Source organism: Mizuhopecten yessoensis, unplaced genomic scaffold (assembly GCF_002113885.1).
Source record: "Mizuhopecten yessoensis strain PY_sf001 unplaced genomic scaffold, ASM211388v2 scaffold2329, whole genome shotgun sequence".
Classification (NCBI taxonomy): Eukaryota; Metazoa; Mollusca; class Bivalvia; order Pectinida; family Pectinidae; genus Mizuhopecten; species Mizuhopecten yessoensis.
This window is the reverse complement of record NW_018404492.1, coordinates 5,514,692-5,534,757: the sequence shown is the minus strand read 5'-3', so window position 1 is coordinate 5,534,757 and position 20,066 is coordinate 5,514,692. Positions and strand designations below refer to the sequence as shown.

At 38.7% G+C, this 20,066-nt stretch overlaps 1 protein-coding gene across 1 annotated transcript in view; it reads right to left on the bottom strand.

Moving 5' to 3' along the window:
- Positions 1–303: 303 nt before the first annotated feature.
- Positions 304–20,066, bottom strand: part of LOC110445659 (pyrokinin-1 receptor-like) — a 36,320-nt gene continuing 16,557 nt past the window's right edge. Inside the window, exon 2 of the mRNA XM_021490387.1 lies at positions 304–4,288. Coding sequence (XP_021346062.1) covers positions 3,263–4,288 — 1,026 coding nt within the window. The 3' untranslated portion in view covers positions 304–3,262. The remainder of the gene's footprint in view (positions 4,289–20,066) is intronic.

Below are 20,066 nucleotides of genomic sequence, written 5' to 3'. Positions count from 1 at the left end.
ACTTAATATCCAATGCATTATTGTCTATCTGTGGCAGATCGAGACAATTTCGAGATATGTGTCCGGTAAATATTACTCATCATTCCATTAACAACAGAATATAATAACAACACAATGAGTTTTTGTAAATATTGTTTAATATATTCTGTCTATTTTTCCAATATGTACACATCTATTTAACATCATGCTATGAATATTTTACATTTCGAAAATCGTCCGGACCAGGAAATGTTCATAGATTATATAATATATATATATATATATATATATANATATATATATATATTATGTTTACATGGTGCTACATTCATCTTAAAATTCAATTGAATAAATATTTACATGCTAACAATCAGGCTGACAAATCTTCTAGGTCAGTAGGACTACGCGGCAAGTATCGATACTGCCGGATAGCCACCTGCTCGGTCCTTAAACAGCAAGGATTATCTAACAAAAAGACCGAGCCCGAGCATAAAACGATTCCATTTTCCGTTCCACATTGGCCTATGTACTTTACAGAGTATTTAATCGCTCACAAAGATATGTAGTGTCGAGGTGGACAGATTTTAGGACAGTTTCATCGTTAGCTACAATAATTAGAACACCTACCCACGTGTGCGTGCGGAGATGTAGTATAAGGAACCTCTCCCACGAAGCAGAAGATCTGGGTAAAGTGACAGCAACACGCACGTTAGGACAAGACATTTTAATGTTTGAGATTTTTTTTCTTTTTCTAAACACGTGTTGACACGAAAGGTTCAATTTTCGGAAATGATCTAAACATACCTTTTATTGACGTCAAACACAGGTGCAATACCGATTTAAATGGTTTTGAAGAGAACGTGTGTATTTAACGCGAAATAAGCACTACAACCTTATCTAGAAATCTTCGAAATGTTTTCTTTATTTGTTAAGTATCAACAGTCTATTGACACAATAGTGTATTACATTTATTGTGTATTCGATTGTTCTATCGTAAGACCCTTTGTGAAATCTTCGACGTCCAAGAGTCTTCGGACCTGCTAGGGACCATTTTTCATTACGAATAACGTTATCAAAACTAAACAACAAAAAGCGGAATATAACTATACGATCCTATGTATCGATGGACAGCGTTTTAAAAGTTCGTTGTGTTGGGTTCAAGTCGTCGACAGTATTTAATAACAAGCGGAGTTTCCATAATAGATTATGGATTGAGGCGAGTCGAATCCTTTCCAATGATCATGGATTAACCGATGTTAACAATCTACTACGGGTTGAAGGTTTTAACGAATGACAAATCTCTACAAGAATCACTGTTTATTGAGTGTCGGATCTTTACATTGAGTCATGGATTAGCGAATGTAAAATAGCTACAAATGGTCGTAGATGAACAACTGTACAGATTTAGATTATTTTGATAGACATTGCCAATCTTGAGGCGAACCTTAGATCGAATGCGGGGAATTTAGTTATAAATAGAAAACAAATTGTGTAATGGCGAAATACGGTCTGGGAATTGTCATTTGTCTTTAAACTCCAATGGTGTTTAATCTTATTTTAAGTGTTATTTTTTTCTATTTGCTCACTTTAATTGATAAATTTAGGTTAGTACATGTAAGAGTAAGATTACAGAAATAAAAAAAAGCGTTTTCCACAGTCTGACCGGCAGCTGTTACTAACAAAAAAGAACTAAGAAATAAGAACAGGCAGGAAGAAATAGGGACAAGCGGCGATATCTAAATGAACAATGCTTGAAATATGACTATTTAATGATCTAATTAAAATTATATTTCATTCCAAACTATTTCGATGAAAAAACGACGTCATCAGAAATAGACTGCCTTAATGATGAAAGGAAGGACATTAATCAGACTGTAGGTAATTATCTTTCTATACTGCTGCAGTGGTCGGGCTCGCTGTCACAGCTTTTATAGACAAACATTGGTATTTGTAGACATGGTTTGCCGCCGGTTAAGGAAACATTTGCGTCTTGTTAAGACGTCTATAGTGTTACCAGTGGGACCGTGCACCGACCGTTGGCGGCCAGCACGCAGCCGTATTCATCCCCTTATTTGGCAGGTGTTGCTTTTAATTAGATATTACCTCTAGCAATTGGAATATTTGAGAAAATATGACACTAAAAATTGTTCAGCAGGACGATTTTGCAGAAATAAACCCAACTTTCTCTCTAGTGAACGTAATCATGGTAACTGAAATGCATTTTTGGGGGAAATTATGCGTGTAGTGTAGCTGTCCTGCAAGCACAAATTGTATAATGCTGCAGCCAGGAAGTAAATGTGGTATAATACTGCTGTCAGCAAGTACGTATGACATAATACTGGTCTCAGTAAGTACTATATTACTGCTATCAGTAGTAAGACTGGATTTCACAACTAGCATGGCTGCAATGTAAATTGGCATACTTTTCATCGACAATGTGCAGTATGAAACATTTGTTTTCTCTATTTGGGCGCATCCACTTGGTATGCATACACAAGACGACTGATTTGATATTGTCAATGTGGCGCTTGGCAGTTTGCTTCAAATAATGGAGAACATGTTTGCTTCAATAGCTCAAGTGGCTAAAATTGTTGGAGTGCTTTTCTCGTCAAAACGCAATAAAGGAAAGTAGCGAGCCTTTTCAACTAAATCACCGGTAGCTGATTTTGTTAAATGTACTACAAATTATATGCTATATTGAATGCTTTCGTTACCGGTATTAACGGAAACAGCTGACATCACTATTCACCATGAAGCAATCGCACGATGATACATTAAAGCTATGTACGTCCGATGTGGTATATATACAATCTACCTGGTCAAATTGATTTAATTGGGCTTTGAACGCAATGGGATCGGTGTCATTTTGATGCTTCTCCTTCTCATTCGCATAACGGGAGAAACAAACAGTCAGGTGACACTTGACTGTTAAAGAAACATTATTTGCACTGACGATAAAGACGTTTTTTTTAAAAAAAAAATGTTAGGGAAATATTAAATGTTTTGAACTGTATTTTTCATATTCAGGCTGTTACCAAGTCTGTTACATACATATTTACCATGAGGTCTAGCGGAAAAAATATACAGTTCAATCCAATCAGAGAAATACAAAAATCCTTATTTATAAATGATAAATTATGCCTGCACACTATCAACTAGATAATTGGTTTGCAAGTAAAACGATTTATCTTAAGCGCAAAAATATGCATTACAGCATATTACATTTTGTTAATACGACACTACATAATTAAATTGAGACAAAGAAAAAAATACATTATTATGTTCATCCTTTTTTGACAATATGTTGGAAGTAGCGTTTGGTTTCCATCCGAAAACGATGTCCTGTAGCGAGGTACAGATAGAAGTTACAGACATAATGAGATATCCCAATCGCATACACGGCCTCGCGAACAACCATATACTTAAAATGACTCTGCCATACTGGGTCTTGAGAAACGTTTTCATAAACCTCGGGATTGGGAGGAAAGAAATCCCCGAGAGCGTAAAGAATCGTCACTGGCAGTGTCGTAAATATGAGATAAAAAGACACAACAAGAAGCATTTCTGTCGTAGCCGATCTGTGCTTTGGTGGTGAACCATACAGATGGCGCGCTCGACGTTTTGAACGACGGATAGTGAATATTAGGAGAACGTTCATGCCGAGAATCATAACGGGGACCAGAATAAACATTGTAGATTCTGTAATCCATGTCCAGTGTTTCCTAAACTCATCGATGCCGATTCTGATATCACAGGCATGGTGTGTGTAATCATAATCCCAAATATAGGCCTGTATCCCCCCAGCAACCAAGACGAACAGTGCCAGAAACAGTATCACCATGGCAGCCCTCTTCACCGTACAGTAAATCCGACGTCCAAGAGGAAACCTTACTGAAATAAACCGCTCGACAGTGAATGCCATTGTCAACAAAGGCGACATGTACTGCACCGCCATGTAAATAACCGGAAACGCCTGGCAGACGACGGGTACACCAATGGTCTTGATCTCCCATATGTACTCAAGATCAAACATCATGGAAAGAACAAGAAACAGAAGGTCCGAGATCGCCAGTGACGCGAGGTAACAACCTGAAGAGTGGAGTAGGGGGCGCTGTAACCACATGATACACGCCAGGATGTTGCCAGGAAAGCCGAATACGTACATGATGGCCTTTACTATCTTTGGAATCTCGTATATCACGGGTAAATGCTCTTTGTAGATCACGTGCATCGCCATAAATGTCTGCGTGGTAGCGTCCTCCAGACTGGATGTTGACGAAATGTTCCATGATTCTGTCGTGCCGTTCATCTGAAATGAAAAAGAGACCAAACTGTCATGACGATCAGGCAACGTTAGGTATAAAGTGTCTAGACTGTTCAAGTCACGACAATGTTTCACAAAGTAAATAATCACTTCCCAGAAGCTGTTCAGGACCAAGCATTACCACTCGGTAAGCATATGATCGAGTTACACGCTTGCGCTCGCCTAAGAGCAATGTACGACTCGCTGAATGTGTACGAATTTATAAGGTGACGTTAATGTCTCGATATACAAGTCTCGTGCTCTGTAAACACGTTGCTTTATCGGCAGTAAATCACCAAACAACTCTAGATAATGTTTTTTTAGCCCATTCATTCTTGTTTAAACCAATTTCCAGCCGTTTCTATCTGTCGTTAGTTTCTATAGAAACGACAGTATTCAGCTTGCTAGCCTTTACAGGGGACACTTTTAGTAAGTAATGATAGAAGGTTTAATTAAGATACAGTTCTATATGAAGCTTAATCGAGTAACGTTCAGTTCAGTTGAAGTATTGACAAGCATTGTAATAATTAGACATTGACTCACTAGATGTCACCTAAATATTTGGGTAATTTATGCATGCCTCATTGAAGCGTTACGATGCAGTGATTTGACCTTTGACACCAAGACATGATGTTGACCTTTCACTTTCGGACACGAGGAAACATGATGTATCCAACCGTGATTTTAGTGATCTGACCTTTGACTCCTAACTGACTGCACAGAGTAAGGTTGTCTGCTACACATCGTCTATGTGAAGGAACAAGGCTCATCGAATGGACATTTTGACGCTTTTTATGCTATATTTATCAAAGTACAATTTTTCAAGAAAGAATGACTATTGAACAATGGACTTGTAATACAATAATTGCGTCAAAGCATTAAGGTAGTTTAAGCATTATTTAAAGTCATTTATGCAAGAAAGCATATCGTTAACTAGGTGCTGGTAGAGACATTTTACTTTTGAATTCACGTGACTTTCAGGTCCAAATACTAATAGAGCGAACCCTGGATGTTTATCGTCAATCCGGTTGGGTTTGTGCAAACGGGAATAAATATTTCTCAAGGATGACACTCAGTAACATTGTGGTTTTCAAAGACAACATGTTGATTGATGCAACACATGTAAATGAGAAAAAAACACAGAAGCTTGCTAAAAATGGCGCTTACACGTTATGTATCATGGTATAAGACAATTGACAAAATAACCCAAAAGGAGAGTATAGCAACCAAAAATTACATCGGCGCTGGTGGCAGTGAATTGAGGTGGCTTACCGGCAAGAAAAGCTGTATTCGTAACAATATGTTGATCTTCAAAGCAGTTTTCATCGTTTTGTAATATTACCACAAAGTATGGATTGTGTGTGTGAAGATCTGATAATGACACCTCCCCTCCCTCCTAACAACCCGATCCCCAGCTAATTGCGTTCCTTTATTTATTTTATTTTATTATTTATTGAAAAAAGGGGAAAAGGTAAATGGCTTTGAACTCTTTAAAAAATCTGTAAAATCTTTTAGCATTGAAATAATTTGTGGGCTTTCTATGCCAATTCTGAGCTCTTTAGATGTATTATTAAACAATCACTCTATGACCACGACAGGAAGTGTCTAAAAGGAGACTTTAACCACATGTCGTTTGCCCCGTGAAATATCGACTATAGACTCAATAAGCATTCGACCATATTCATGTGAGCGCCAGCATATCTTTGCCAACTTAAATACACATCAGTATGAATATCCTCATGAATACCTTAGCGAAACATATCAGAAAAAAAGTAATAGAGCACTCGAGAGATACCAAATATAGGATTGATAAAAAAAACGACATGCAAACAGATCGATTAGGAATATCGTTGGGAGAGAAAGAAACGTAGACATATGTAAAGCTGTTTTATTATTTACTTTTTACATTTTTTTCTTTTATATATTTAACACATTAATTGAATTAAACTATAATTCTAACATGACATTTACCTATGACTGAAATTCAACAGTTAATAATTAAGCACATTGTCCGTAGGATATGGAAAATGCGTAAACACAACTCCTTGTCTAAGGTTAATATACAATAATTAAGTACAGCTCCTTGTGTAGTGTTAAAGGGTCATAAAAAAGGTTGACAGACACAGACAATAAAATATTACAGATCCATGCAACTTGTTATAGGTACATGTATTTCATAATATATAAATTACAGCTCCTCATCTACATATAAGTCAATATACGTAAATAAAGTTCCTTAGCTGCTGAGCGTTATATACGATAATTAAGTACATCGCGTTGTCTATGGGCCTAAGACGATACGTACAATACAAATACATGGTACAGATCTTTGTCTAAGGCCAATAGACAATAAATAAGTGCGGCTATTTTCTTGTCTGAGAGCTGAGTCATATATAATGAATACTTACAGTTCCGTGCATTTAGCTGTAAGTAATTTACAATGCGTATATTTAATACTGTTTCTGGGCTAAGCGGAGACAATAAGTAAATACACTTCCTTGGCAGTGAACAATGCGTTAATTAAGTATACCACAATGTCTCAGGGCCATAGAAAACTAGTACAGTATAAGTGCAGTCGTTTGACTGAGGTTAAAAGGCAATAATTAAATGCAGTTCCCTGGTTGGCAGTCATTAAGCCGAGGGCTATAGACAATGAGTAAGTATAACCCTATGGCCGATGGCTATAGACAATGAGTAAGTATACCATCATGGCCGAGGGCTATGTACAATGGGTAAGTATAACCCCATGGTCGAGGGATATAGACAATTAGTAAGTATAACATCATGACAGAGGGCTATAGACCATTAGTAAGTTTTAACCAATGGCCGAGGGCTATAGACAATGAGTAGGTATAGTATAACTCCATGGCCGAGGGCTATAGACAATGCGTAAGTATAATCCCTTAGCCGAGGGCTATAGACAATGAGTAAATATAACCCCATAGTCGAGGGCTATAGACAATGAGTAAGTACAATTAGTAAGTATAACCCCATGGCCGTGGGCTATAGACAATGATTAAGTATAACCCCATTGCCGAGGGTTATAGACAATTAGTAAGTATAACAACATGGCCGAGGGTTATAGACAATTAGTAAGTAAAACAACATGGCCGAGGGCTATAGACAATGAGTAAGTATAACCCCTTGGCCGAGGGCTTTAAACAATGCGTAAGTATAGTATAACTGCTTGGCCGATGGCTATAGACAATGAATAAGTATAACCCCGTAGCCGGGTGCTACAAACAATGAGTAAGTATAACCCCCTGACCGAGGGCTTTAGACAATGCGTAAGTATAGTATAACTGATTGGCCGATGGCTATAGACAATCAATAAGTATAACCCCATAGCTGGGTGCTACAGACAATGAGTAAGTATAACCCCCTAAACGAGGGCTTTAGACAATGCGTAAGTATAGTATAACTGATTGACCGATGGCTATAGACAATCAATAAGTATAACCCCATAGCCGAGGGATATAGACAATCAATAAGTATAACCCCATGGCCGAGGGATATAGACAATCAATAAGTATAACCCCATAGCCGGGTGCTACAGACAATGAGTAAGTATAACTCCTTGGCCGAGGGCTATAGACAATGAGTAAGTATAACTCCTTGACCGAGGGCTATAGACAATGAGTAAATATAACCCCTTAGCCAAGGGCTATAGACAATGCAGAAGAATAACCCCTTGACCGGGGACTATAGACAATAAGTAAGTATAACTCCTTGGCAGAGGGATATAGACAATGAGTAAGTATAACCCCATAGTCGAGGGCTATAGACAATGAGTAAGTACAATTATTAAGTATAACCCCATAGCCGAGGGATATAGACAATGAGTAAGTATAACTCCGAGGCCGAGGGCTATAGACAATTAGTAAGTATAACCCCATGGACGAGGGCTATAGACAATGAGTAAGTATAACTCCTTGGCCGAGGGCTATAGACAATTAGTAAGTATAACACCAAAGCCGAGGGCTATAGACAATGAGTAAGTATAATCCCTTAGCCGAGGGCTATAGACAATGAGTAAGTGTAACTCCTTGGCCGAGGGCTATAAACAATGAGTAAGTATAACTCCTTGGCCGAGGGCTATAGACAATGAGTAAGTATAACCCCATGGCCGAGGGCTATAGACAATGAGTAAGTATACCATCATGGCCGAGGGCTATGCACAATGAGTAAGTATAACCCCATTGCCGAGGGTTATAGACAATTAATAAGTATAACAACATGGCCGAGGGCTATAGACAATTAGTAAGTATAACACCAAAGCCGAGGGCTATAGACAATGAGTAAGTATACCATCATGGCCGAGGGCTATGCACAATGAGTAAGTATAACCCCATTGCCGAGGGTTATAGACAATTAATAAGTATAACAACATGGCCGAGGGCTATAGACAATGAGCAAGTGGAACTCCTTGGCCGAGGGCTATAGTCAATGAGTAAGTGTAACTCCTTGGCCGAGGGCTATAAACAATGAGTAAGTATAACTCCTTGGCTGAGGGCTATAAACAATGAGTAAGTGTAACTCCTTGACCGAGGGCTATAAACAATGAGTAAGTATAACTCCTTGGCCGAGGGCTATAGACAATGAGTAAGTATAGCTCCTTGGCCGAGGGCTATAAACAATAGGTAAGTACAGATACATGGCTGTGCAGTGTAAGGACCATATAAGTATTAAGGATAGGCCCTTTGTCTGTTGACCTAGATCATAGCAAATATAGTAAATTCAAAAGCAAGATTGGTAAAATAACACCGATTTTTTGAGAGTAGACAGGTTTTAATAAACTGTTATATGACACAAGTAATACGTACAGAGACCAATAATGGGACTAAATATCAAAACTGTGTATAAAGAATTTTGGTTAAGACAGGGGCCGGTTTACAAGAGTATATTATTCATGGCACTGAAGCTTTACAATTAGAGGAAACCGAAAGTGACATATATTTTCGTATATCCCCCCCCCCCCCAATATTTAGTAAATATTGCAATCACAACAATAAACAAACAATATTTTTTCTTAAAAGACCGAGAAGTTTAGGAATAGCTAATATATATAATAACCCGTGTGAAACTGACAAGTAAACTGTCGAATGAATTATTTATTTAATTAATAAACCCTATTAAGATCAATTCACCGATGATTCAGAAATATTTTAGTCAATTATACCTAATTTGTGACGGTACAAATTCAATTTTCATTTTTGAATTATTTCTCTTCCGAAGATCGTATTTCCTTTATCCATCACGGATGTGTTCATTATAGACTCTAACAAACTAAGATGTGCTCGTTACGTGAGCATCCCTTCATTTACATACCGGCAAAATCGATGGTTTCTAAAACATCAAACTATTATTGAAGATCAAATCTTTCAAAACATTATTCAAATCTACGTTTCAGTAAAATCGATATCACTTTTGGAAACATGAAGCAAAAATTATCATAATGTAACTTTTTGGTTAAACAATAAATATACAAATACGTAATGAAAGATCATTAATCGTCAAAGGTTTGATTTAAATAAATCATTATCTTGTCGTTATCAAAAGTAAGTTGGCTTGCGTAGAACATTGCCGCTCATTCTGAAGAAAACGATCGTTCGAAAAATGTTTTAACTGTTTGCAGTTTCGAATCAAAGAAACGTAGTGTTTACAGCGTATTTGAAAACGTTTTATTAGCAAACAACTATACACTTTATTAAAACATTTCAACTATTTCAAATAGATTTGAACAAAGATACGTCTCTTTATAGAAAATATGTAAACTAAATGGAATGTGTACATAACAAGCAGTCACAGAAGTGTTGTACAGCGTAGACATGTGGTACAATGTGTATAGACGTACGACGGAGTGACGTAGACATGTAGTACAGTGTTTATAGACGTACGACGGAGTGACGTAGACCTGTGGTACAATGTTTATAGACGTACGACGGAGTGACGTAGACATGTGGTAAAGTGTTTATAGACGTACGACGGAGTGACGTAGACATGTTGTATAGTGTTTAAAGACGTACGACGGAGTGACGTAGAATGTTGTACAGTGTTTATAGATGTACGACGTAGTGACACGTAGACATGTGGTACAATGTTTATAGACTTGCAACGGAGTGACGTAGACATGTGGTACAGTGTTTATAGACTTGCGACGGAGTGACGTAGACATGTGGTACAGTGTTTATAGACGTACGACGGAGTGACGTAGACATGTTGTACAGTGTTTATAGACGTACGACGGAGTGACGTAGACATGTGGTACAGTGTTTATAAACGTACGACGGAGTGATGTAGACATGTGGTGCAGTGTTTATAGCTGTACGACGCAGTGACACGTAGACATGTGGTACAGTGTTTATATACGTACGACGGAGTGACGTAGACATTTGGTAGAATGATTATAGACGTACGAAGGAGTGACGTAGATATGTGGTACACTGTTTATAGACATACGAGGCAGTGACCTAGACATGTGGTACAGTGTTTATAGACGTACGACGGAGTGACGTAGATATCTGGTACAGTGTTTATAGTCGTACAACGGAGTGCCGTAGACATGTGGTACAGTGTTTATAGACTTGCGGCGGAGTGACGTAAATATGTGTTACAGTGTTTATAGACGTACGACGGAGTGACGTAGACATGTGGTACAGTGTTTAAAGACGTACGACGGAGTGACGTAGACATGTGTTACAGTGTTTATAGACGTACGACGGAGTGACATAGACATGTGGTACAGTGTTTATAGACGCACAACGGAGTGACGTAAACATGTGTTACAGTGTTTATAGACGTACAACGTAGTGACGTAGACATGTGGTACAGTGTTTATAGATGTACTACGGAGGGACATAGACATGTTGTACAGTGTTTAAAGACGTACGACGGAGAGACGTAGACATGTGTTACAGTGTTTATAGATGTACGACGGAGTGACATAGACATGTGGTACAGTGTTTATAGACGTACAACGTAGTGACGTAGGTATCTGGTACAGTGTTTATAGACGTACAACGTAGTGACGTAGACATGTGGTACAGTGTTTATAGACGTACAACGTAGTGACGTACACATGTGGTACAGTGTTTATAGATGTACGACGGAGGGACATAGACATGTGGTACAGTGTTTAAAGACGTACGACGGAGTGACGTAGACATGTGTTACAGTGTTTATAGATGTACGACGGAGTGACGTAGACATGTGGTACAGTGTTTATAGACGCACGACGGAGTGACGTAAACATGTGTTACAGTGTTTATAGACATACGACGGAGTGACGTAGACATGTGGTACAGTGTTTATAAACGTACGACGGAACTATGGTCAAAATGAAAATTAGGCAATACATTGTTATAATGGTATACAGAAACTTAGCCCACCGTTCGAATTTAATTTAAAAAATTGTAGTTAATTATAACGACCGCTTTTATGTGAACATGGACGATAGCTTATGCATTTTTGAAGCGTTTTTGTTTTGTATTTAAATAACATTACTTTCTTTTGATTACACTACATACAATCTAGCCATGACACCAATTCACCAATCAGGGAGTTTGTTTGTTTGGTTCATATGAGGACGTGCGATCATCGTGTTTTTTCTCCAGAGGTGATAACAATCCATCATGTATTTTATTTTTGTTATTGCAATAAATCATGTATTCTCTCGAAGTGAAACGAATCAATCATGTTTTCTCTTTTTTTTGTGTGATAACATTCATGGTGCATTATCCCGATATGGTAACACCCAATCCATCCTGTATTATCTCGTAGTGTTAACAATCAATCATGTATGCTCTCATATTGATAGCAATCCATCACATATGCTATCGTTATGATAACAATCCATACTTAATTCCATCGTAGCGATAACAATCCATTATGATTTCTTTCGTAGCGATAACAATCCATCCTATATTCTCTATAAATGATAACAATCCATCCTGTATTCTCTCGTAGTTATAACAACCCATCAGGTATTTTCTCGTAGCGAACACAATCCAGCTTGTATTCTCTATAAATGACAACAATCCATCCTGTATTCTATCGTTGTGATAACAATATATCATACATTCTCTCGTAATAATAACAATCCATCATGTTTTTTCACGTAGTTATACAAATCCAGCATGGATTTTCTCGTAGTCAATTTGTCGTAGTGATAACAATCCAGTGAATTCTTGTTAAAATACCAATTCAGCACATTCTCTGATATAGTGATAACATTATATCACGTCATCTTTCGTGGTAAAAAGCAATTTAGCATGTTACGTCACTTAACGTTAATTATCTAACACCATGTCGCTCATACAGTCACATAGGTTACATGACATCGCTTACTTCTTAGCAAAGTCATGATATATATTTGAATGAATAAAAAATAATAATCTGAAAAAGCACAACAAATGAATGCATAACGTCAGCAACTCAATAAAGGGTTGCGTAAAGTTGTCAGCTCAATAAAGACAACTTAACGTGGTCAGCTCAATTAAGACAACCCAACGTTTTCAACTTAATAACGGGTTACCCAAAGTTGTCAGCTCAATAAAAACAACCTAACGTCGTCAGCTCAATAAAGGTTTGCCTAACGTCGTCAGCTCAATAGAAACAACCTAATGTCGTCAGCTCAATAGAAACAACCTAATGTCGTCAGCTCAATAGAAACAACCTAATGTCGTCAGCTCAATAAAGGGTTTCCTAAAGTCGTCACCTCAATAGAAACAACCTAATGTCGTCAGCTCAATAAAGGGTTTCCTAAAGTCGTCAGCTCAATAGAAACAACCTAATGTCGTCAGCTCAATAAAGGGTTTCCTAAAGTCGTCAGCTCAATAGAAACAACCTAATGTCGTCAGCTCAATAAAGGGTTTCCTAAAGTCGTCAGCTCAATAGAAACAACCTAATGTCGTCAGCTCAATAAAGGGTTTCCTAAAGTCGTCAGCTCAATAGAAACGCTCTAATGTCGTCAGCTCAATAAAGGTTTGCCCAAAGCTGTCAGTTAAATAAAAACAACCTAACGTCGTAAGCTCAATAAAGGTTAGCTTAAGGTTGTCAGCTCAATAAAGGTATACCTAACGTCATCAGCTCAATAAAGGGTTGCCCAAAACTGTTTAATCAATAATGGATTGTTACGCCTTAAGTTCGATATGGTATCGTCTAACTCAGTCAGCTCACCAAAGAAGTGTCTTACTTCGTTAGCTCAAATAAGGCGTGCCTAATGTTGCCATGTTATAAAGGTTTGCCTAAGGTCGTCAGCTAAACAAAGAATTGCCGAAGACATTCAGCTCTGTTAAAGAAAACCTAACGTCGTCAGCTCAACGAAGGAATGTTTGCCTAAGGTCGTCAGCTAAACAAAGAATTGCCGAAGACATTCAGCTTTGTTAAAGATAACCTAACGTCGTCAGCTCAACGAAGAAATATTCGCCAAAGGTCGTCAGCTAAACAAAGAATTGCCGAAGACATTCAGCTCTGTTAAAGAAAACCTAACGTCGTCAGCTCAACGAAGGAATGTTTGCCTAAGGTCGTCAGCTAAACAAAGAATTGCCGAAGACATTCAGCTTTGTTAAAGATAACCTAACGTCGTCAGCTCAACGAAGAAATATTCGCCAAAGGTCGTCAGCTAAACAAAGAATTGCCGAAGACATTCAGCTCTGTTAAAGAAAACCTAACGTCGTCAGCTCAACGAAGGAATGTTTGCCTAAGGTCGTCAGCTAAACAAAGAATTGCCGAAGACATTCAGCTTTGTTAAAGATAACCTAACGTCGTCAGCTCAACGAAGAAATATTCGCCAAAGGTCGTCAGCTAAACAAAGAATTGCCGAAGACATTCAGCTCTGTTAAAGAAAACCTAACGTCGTCAGCTCAACGAAGGAATGTTTGCCTAAGGTCGTCAGCTAAACAAAGAATTGCCGAAGACATTCAGCTTTGTTAAAGATAACCTAACGTCGTCAGCTCAACGAAGAAATATTCGCCAAAGGTCGTCAGCTAAACAAAGAATTGCCGAAGACATTCAGCTCTGTTAAAGATAACCTAACGTCGTCAGCTCAACGAAGGAATGTTTGCCTAAGGTCGTCAGCTAAACAAAGAATTGCCGAAGACATTCAGCTCTGTTAAAGATAACCTAACGTCGTCAGCTCAACGAAGAAATGTTTGCCTAAGGTCGTCAGCTAAACAAAGAATTGCCGAAGACATTCAGCTCCGTTAAAGATAACCTAACGTCGCCAGCTCAACGAAGGAAGGTTTGCCTAAGGTCGTCAGCTAAACAAAGAATTGCCGAAGACATTCAGCTCCGTTAAAGATAACCTAACGTCGTCAGCTCAACGAAGGAAGGTTCGCCTAAGGTCGTCAGCTCAACGAAGAATTGCCGAAGACATTCAGCTCCGTTAAAGATAACCTAACGTCGTCAGCTCAACGAAGGAATGTTTGCCTAAGGTCGTCAGCTAAACAAAGAATTGCCGAAGACATTCAGCTCCGTTAAAGATAACCTAACGTCGTCAGCTCAACGAAGGAAGGTTCGCCTAAGATCGTCAGCTCAACGAAGAATTGCCGAAGACATTCAGCTCCGTTAAAGATAACCTAACGTCGTCAGCTCAACGAAGGAATGTTTGCCTAAGGTCGTCAGCTAAACAAAGAATTGCCGAAGACATTCAGCTGCGTTAAAGATAACCTAACGTCGCCAGCTCAACGAAGGAAGGTTTGCCTAAGGTCGTCAGCTAAACAAAGAATTGCCGAAGACATTCAGCGCTGTTAAAGATAACCTAACGTCGTCAGCTCAACGAAGGAATGTTTGCCTAAGGTCGTCAGCTAAACAAAGAATATTGCCGAAGACATTCAGCTCTGTTAAAGACAACCTAACGTCGTCAGCTCAACGAAGGAAGGTTCGCCTAAGGTCGTCTCTTCATAAAGGATATTTTCGTTTTTTTGTTCGTTTTTTGTCAGTTAGCAATACAATTTCTTTACAAGCATCACACAAACCAAGTCGATTATTCTCCAAACAAGATTTGGCACCATGTCGAATTGCTTGATATTCGCTAGTACTCGAACGTTTCTGTATGTGTTTTGACAGGGTAATATGTCCGCCCGAGGTTGGAGCATTCTTTCTGAACCGCTATTTGTGGAAATGAATCAATTTATTGCTTTGCTATGGCAGACAGCCAAAGGATCTGGGACGATTCGATTAGCTAAGATTGACGTAATGCATTATAGAGTTTGATACGGCAATCAGCCGTTTGCTTTACATAATCCAAGTAATGTTTTTAAAGCAGTTTTTATTGAGAGAATATTCCAGCTTTATATCTTCTTTTGTTTGGAATTTACATTTTCAATCACATTTTATTAACAAATCTGTTTCAAATGTACAACGGTTTATTGAATTTGACAAGCGTTTTACAGAAATCAAAGGATAAAGCACAAATTAAATGTATATATCTACTATGCGTTATTCTCATCAAATGTTCCCACATAAAAGAACGGATGAATTAAGATTCCGTTAGACGAAGTACATCGTGATTAACATAAACCTGGCTTGATGTCTCCTCGACACCATTTTATTATTTGACACAGTTTAATTCAGTTAAAAGTTTGAGATAAATCGAAGTGTTTTGAATGTCTGATCATTCACGCTGCGTGTTTCTGTTGGCGGGTCGTTAGCGCACACACGTGTAGGGGAAGCGCATGCGCACTAGGAGTCCACAGCGATGTCTAAGAGAGTGTATCGGGGACTGAATATGTTCTGGCGCCAGACTGACCAATTCTACTATCCTTTTTAGACCCATGATGTGTCAATTTAGTCGATTGTAGGAGACATATAGGGCAAATGGATGTTCACTAATGAACAACTCGACATAGGTCCAGTAGCCCGAGAGGGACGGACATCGGATAACGAAAGGATATAATGGCGATAGGAAATTAAGCTAGTATATACATATTAAAACGATTGGTATACTTTGTCAGTATTGATCAATTTGAACTTTGTAAATACATTTATTAGACTGGTAACAATGCTATCAGATTGATTCTGGCCTTTACTGTGACATGCCTTAATCGTTTTCCTCTCCGATATCGTCTACACGTATAATGTAACTATATATTACCGATAGATTTCGTCCCTAAGGAGAGCGCCATAAATATGTATAAACTATTGCCTTTTGCGTTCCGATGATTTACAATGATTACGACATCATTGATATTGTTTATTGTCAGCTACAGTATACTTATCATTTGTTTCATTACACTGATTCGTTTTTACGTCAAACTTAAAGGTCACGTGGCTACAGTTTATCTCCCATTTATACGCCCATCTCAATGTGTCGACTTAAAACGCTTTCATTTTATCCATCTTTACAGTTTATTTTAGTAATTTTGTTTCTTGTTTTTATTTTTTTACTTCGCTATACTAATTTCATCTTTAACAGACACAGGCTTCATGTAATAGCTTGACTTATAAGAAACAGGATACCTATTTACTCCGAGGTAAGATCATGGTAAATAATAATAAATATCAGCTAAGGATTACCTTTTCTTAACAAACCTCATTTTCCCAAGTTTGTAACCACAACACTTTGGGCTTGTTTAAACTAGGTTTTAAACAAGGGGTTGTGTTTAAATTACTCCTGTATATAGTGTTTTATTATAGAACGTGAATGGAAACTATCTTGGAATAAAAACCGGTATTTGTTAGTCTCGCTACTCCAAGCTCCTTTTCTATTTTCTTATATTTAGACATGGGTAAACTGTAATTGATGGTGGACGAAAAGTTCCATTAATTTCGGGAGGAACAAGTTTTCCCCTCAGGGAGGAATGGCCTTTGAGGTACTAGGATGCGGCACCTCCGTATATCGCACCCGTATTCAGATACTTAAAAGACTCCTGTTGGTCTGCAGTCGATAGGCCCACTAACTTAGTTGCAATGCCTACAATGTATGAGAAGGTTAGACGAAGATACATGCATGCAATTCCAATGTGGCGCGTTTCTAGGAGTTACGTTTCCAAAACCCATGAGTTGTAGACCCTTAGGATGTGCTCCCCATGGGATCACCCGAGGAGCGTGCAACTGTCACGGACCAGTTCGCCTCGTTAGCCAAGTTATCTGGGACCAGGACTAAATAATTAAGAAGGTCTACTAAAAAATATGCAAGTATTACGTTATTATGACAAGTAATGGTGTAATCTAGAACACACAACAACAAACTGAAATGATAACGGATCTGGGTAGTCTAACCTTGATTTTTCGCCAATGTCAAGTTGTCGCTCGACCATCACGTTCACCATTTTTGCCGGTACGATTTTCGCAACTTTGAAGAATGGCAATAATAACACAAACTGCTGTGAGATGGGAAATAGGCTGTTGACCTGTTCCTGCAGGTAAATTGGTCACAGATTGCTATATCGCCGGGAGCCAGGCCGTCTTCCGCGTAATTCAATAGCATCTCCCTCAATTGACAAGTTCACCGCGCTCCACGAAATGAACCAATCCGTCGTCATTAGACTAGATTTGAGGGAACGCGAGCTGTCACTCATCATATTTCCGAAAGGATCATAACAATTATGAAGTGCTACACGCTCTTGGCCTTTTTACCGAGATAAAGGGAGAATGGTAATTAGTATAAGTGACAGTCAGATTATAGGATTCGAACGGGTAACCAGGCAATGAAGCTAATCTACTGTCGGTACGGGGTTTCTATGCTCCAATGGCTTACGCTAAAGGATGTTCACTCATCGATAAATACAGCATCTTATGAATATTCATTTCATAAAGGAGTGGATCGTTTAGGACAGCAATAGTGTTTGGCGTGTAATCTTTATAACCGATTTATTATATAATCAAAACGAACCAGAAGAAATGTAACAGGCTACAATAATAAGCACATTTATCCGTATCTTACAAGGGCGTTAGGTGATAATGCCTTATTACCACATGACTCGCAGAACCGTGAGACAAATTTTCGTGTTTCACGGTAATGCGTTCACATAGTTGACAGAAACGTCGTGCTTACTGACAATGCGTTCTCCACACGGGAAACCTTTCTCAAAATCGGGAGAGGCAGAGTTATCGTTACTTTTAAACTGCATCAACAATGGCAGATGACCGTCCATATTCGTTTTTGATATTTAATATGTTTAGTTGCTGATTCTTAATTCCTGAATTGAATTCGTTATAATAAACAATATGTCCTTGGTGGCAAAGTGATAACTGAAGCAGTCATATTCCCAGGGGTCTAAGCCCGGGGTGAGTATGACTGCTGAGGGTCAGCCGAAAAATATACATCATGTATGTTACAGTGTTAAACCGTGTCTGATTGGTTTTAACACACCACATGACCGCGCCAGGAGACCATAAAAAATGCAATGTACATTGTAACTCACAGCAATGCGTCTCTGAAGGTGACAAAAGGTCATATCTCCTGGCGGCAACTGTCTCCGTTTGGAGACTGATATTTTGTCATAAGAACAAGATTTTGACTTTTCCTGATAAACAGATATTGTTGTGGTTTAGACAAACACTGAGTTGAAATGCCGCACTTGTGATGACAAGCTCTTGAAGGCTGAAAATATACCCAATGCAACTTTCTCGCTAATACGAAATCGCGATCTTTGTTGTATTTGACCTGTTAACTGTTGTTCTGTCTGTTATATTCAGATTTCATTTGCAATAGTATTTTTAGATTCTGCTGAGTAAAATATCGATTAATACCAAATTAATCTACACCGCTATTAGATATCTGAAGTTACTGCCGTCTTAATCAAGATTTACATATCGCCATAAAAATAAAACAAAATCTGTAGTTGTCAAACCTGATCGAAACATAAATCATTAGCTTCATCAAGACATCGACAAATAGAAGATTTCGTGTGCGGAATTTGATAAGAATTTTTATTGCTGATTGGACAAGATTTATCAGTAATCAACATGTAGGGAGATGGTGCGGTGCTGGCGATGACTCGCTGTCAGTGACGTCGCCTTCTCTACTGAAAGGTCCGCCGAGGAAAAATAACACAACAGGGAAGCGAACTAGCTCAACCCCAGTTCTCTTCAGCTCATTCCCATGTCTCAGTTAATTACCAAAACTAATTGGACTGTACATTATTCACATTGTAAAAGAGCGGGAGGTCGTTTGAAATTAACTTGTTAGGACAATTTGAATGTGAAACTATTGAAAAATACACGAATTAAGATAAGAAACTGCAAATCACAGGGGCCTAATAATTTGTTACAGCTATATTTGGACCTAAACTATGGTGTTCAGAGTAGTATTAAATGTTTTAGGGGTTTAGATCGACTTTCGGTAAAAATGACACCCGTAATGATCATAGATGTCGAAAAGTCGACCCTACCTAACTTTCTTGCATCAAAAAAAACATTTCTAGTTGATCCAAGGTAAAATACTTAGTACCGTTGGAAAGATGGATAAGTTACTTTTAAAAACCTCCTATATCTTCCCCGACTCCCCTCCCTTACATGTAACACTCCAACCGCTATCCTTGTATCTTCCCCGACTCCCCTCACTTAGCTCTCCCTCCCCTATCCTTGTCTTCCCCGACTCCCTTCCCTTAGCTCCCCTTCCCCTATCATTATCTTCCCCGACTCCCCTCCCTTAGCGCTCCCTCCCCATCCTTATCTTCCCCGACTCTCCTCACTGAGCACTCTCTCCCCTATCCTTGTCTTCCCCGACTCCCTTCCCTTAGCTCTCCCTCCCCTATCACTGTCTTCCCCGACTCCCCTCACTTAGCGCTCCCTCCCCTATCCTTATCTTCCCCGACTCTCCTCACTTAGCACTCTCTCC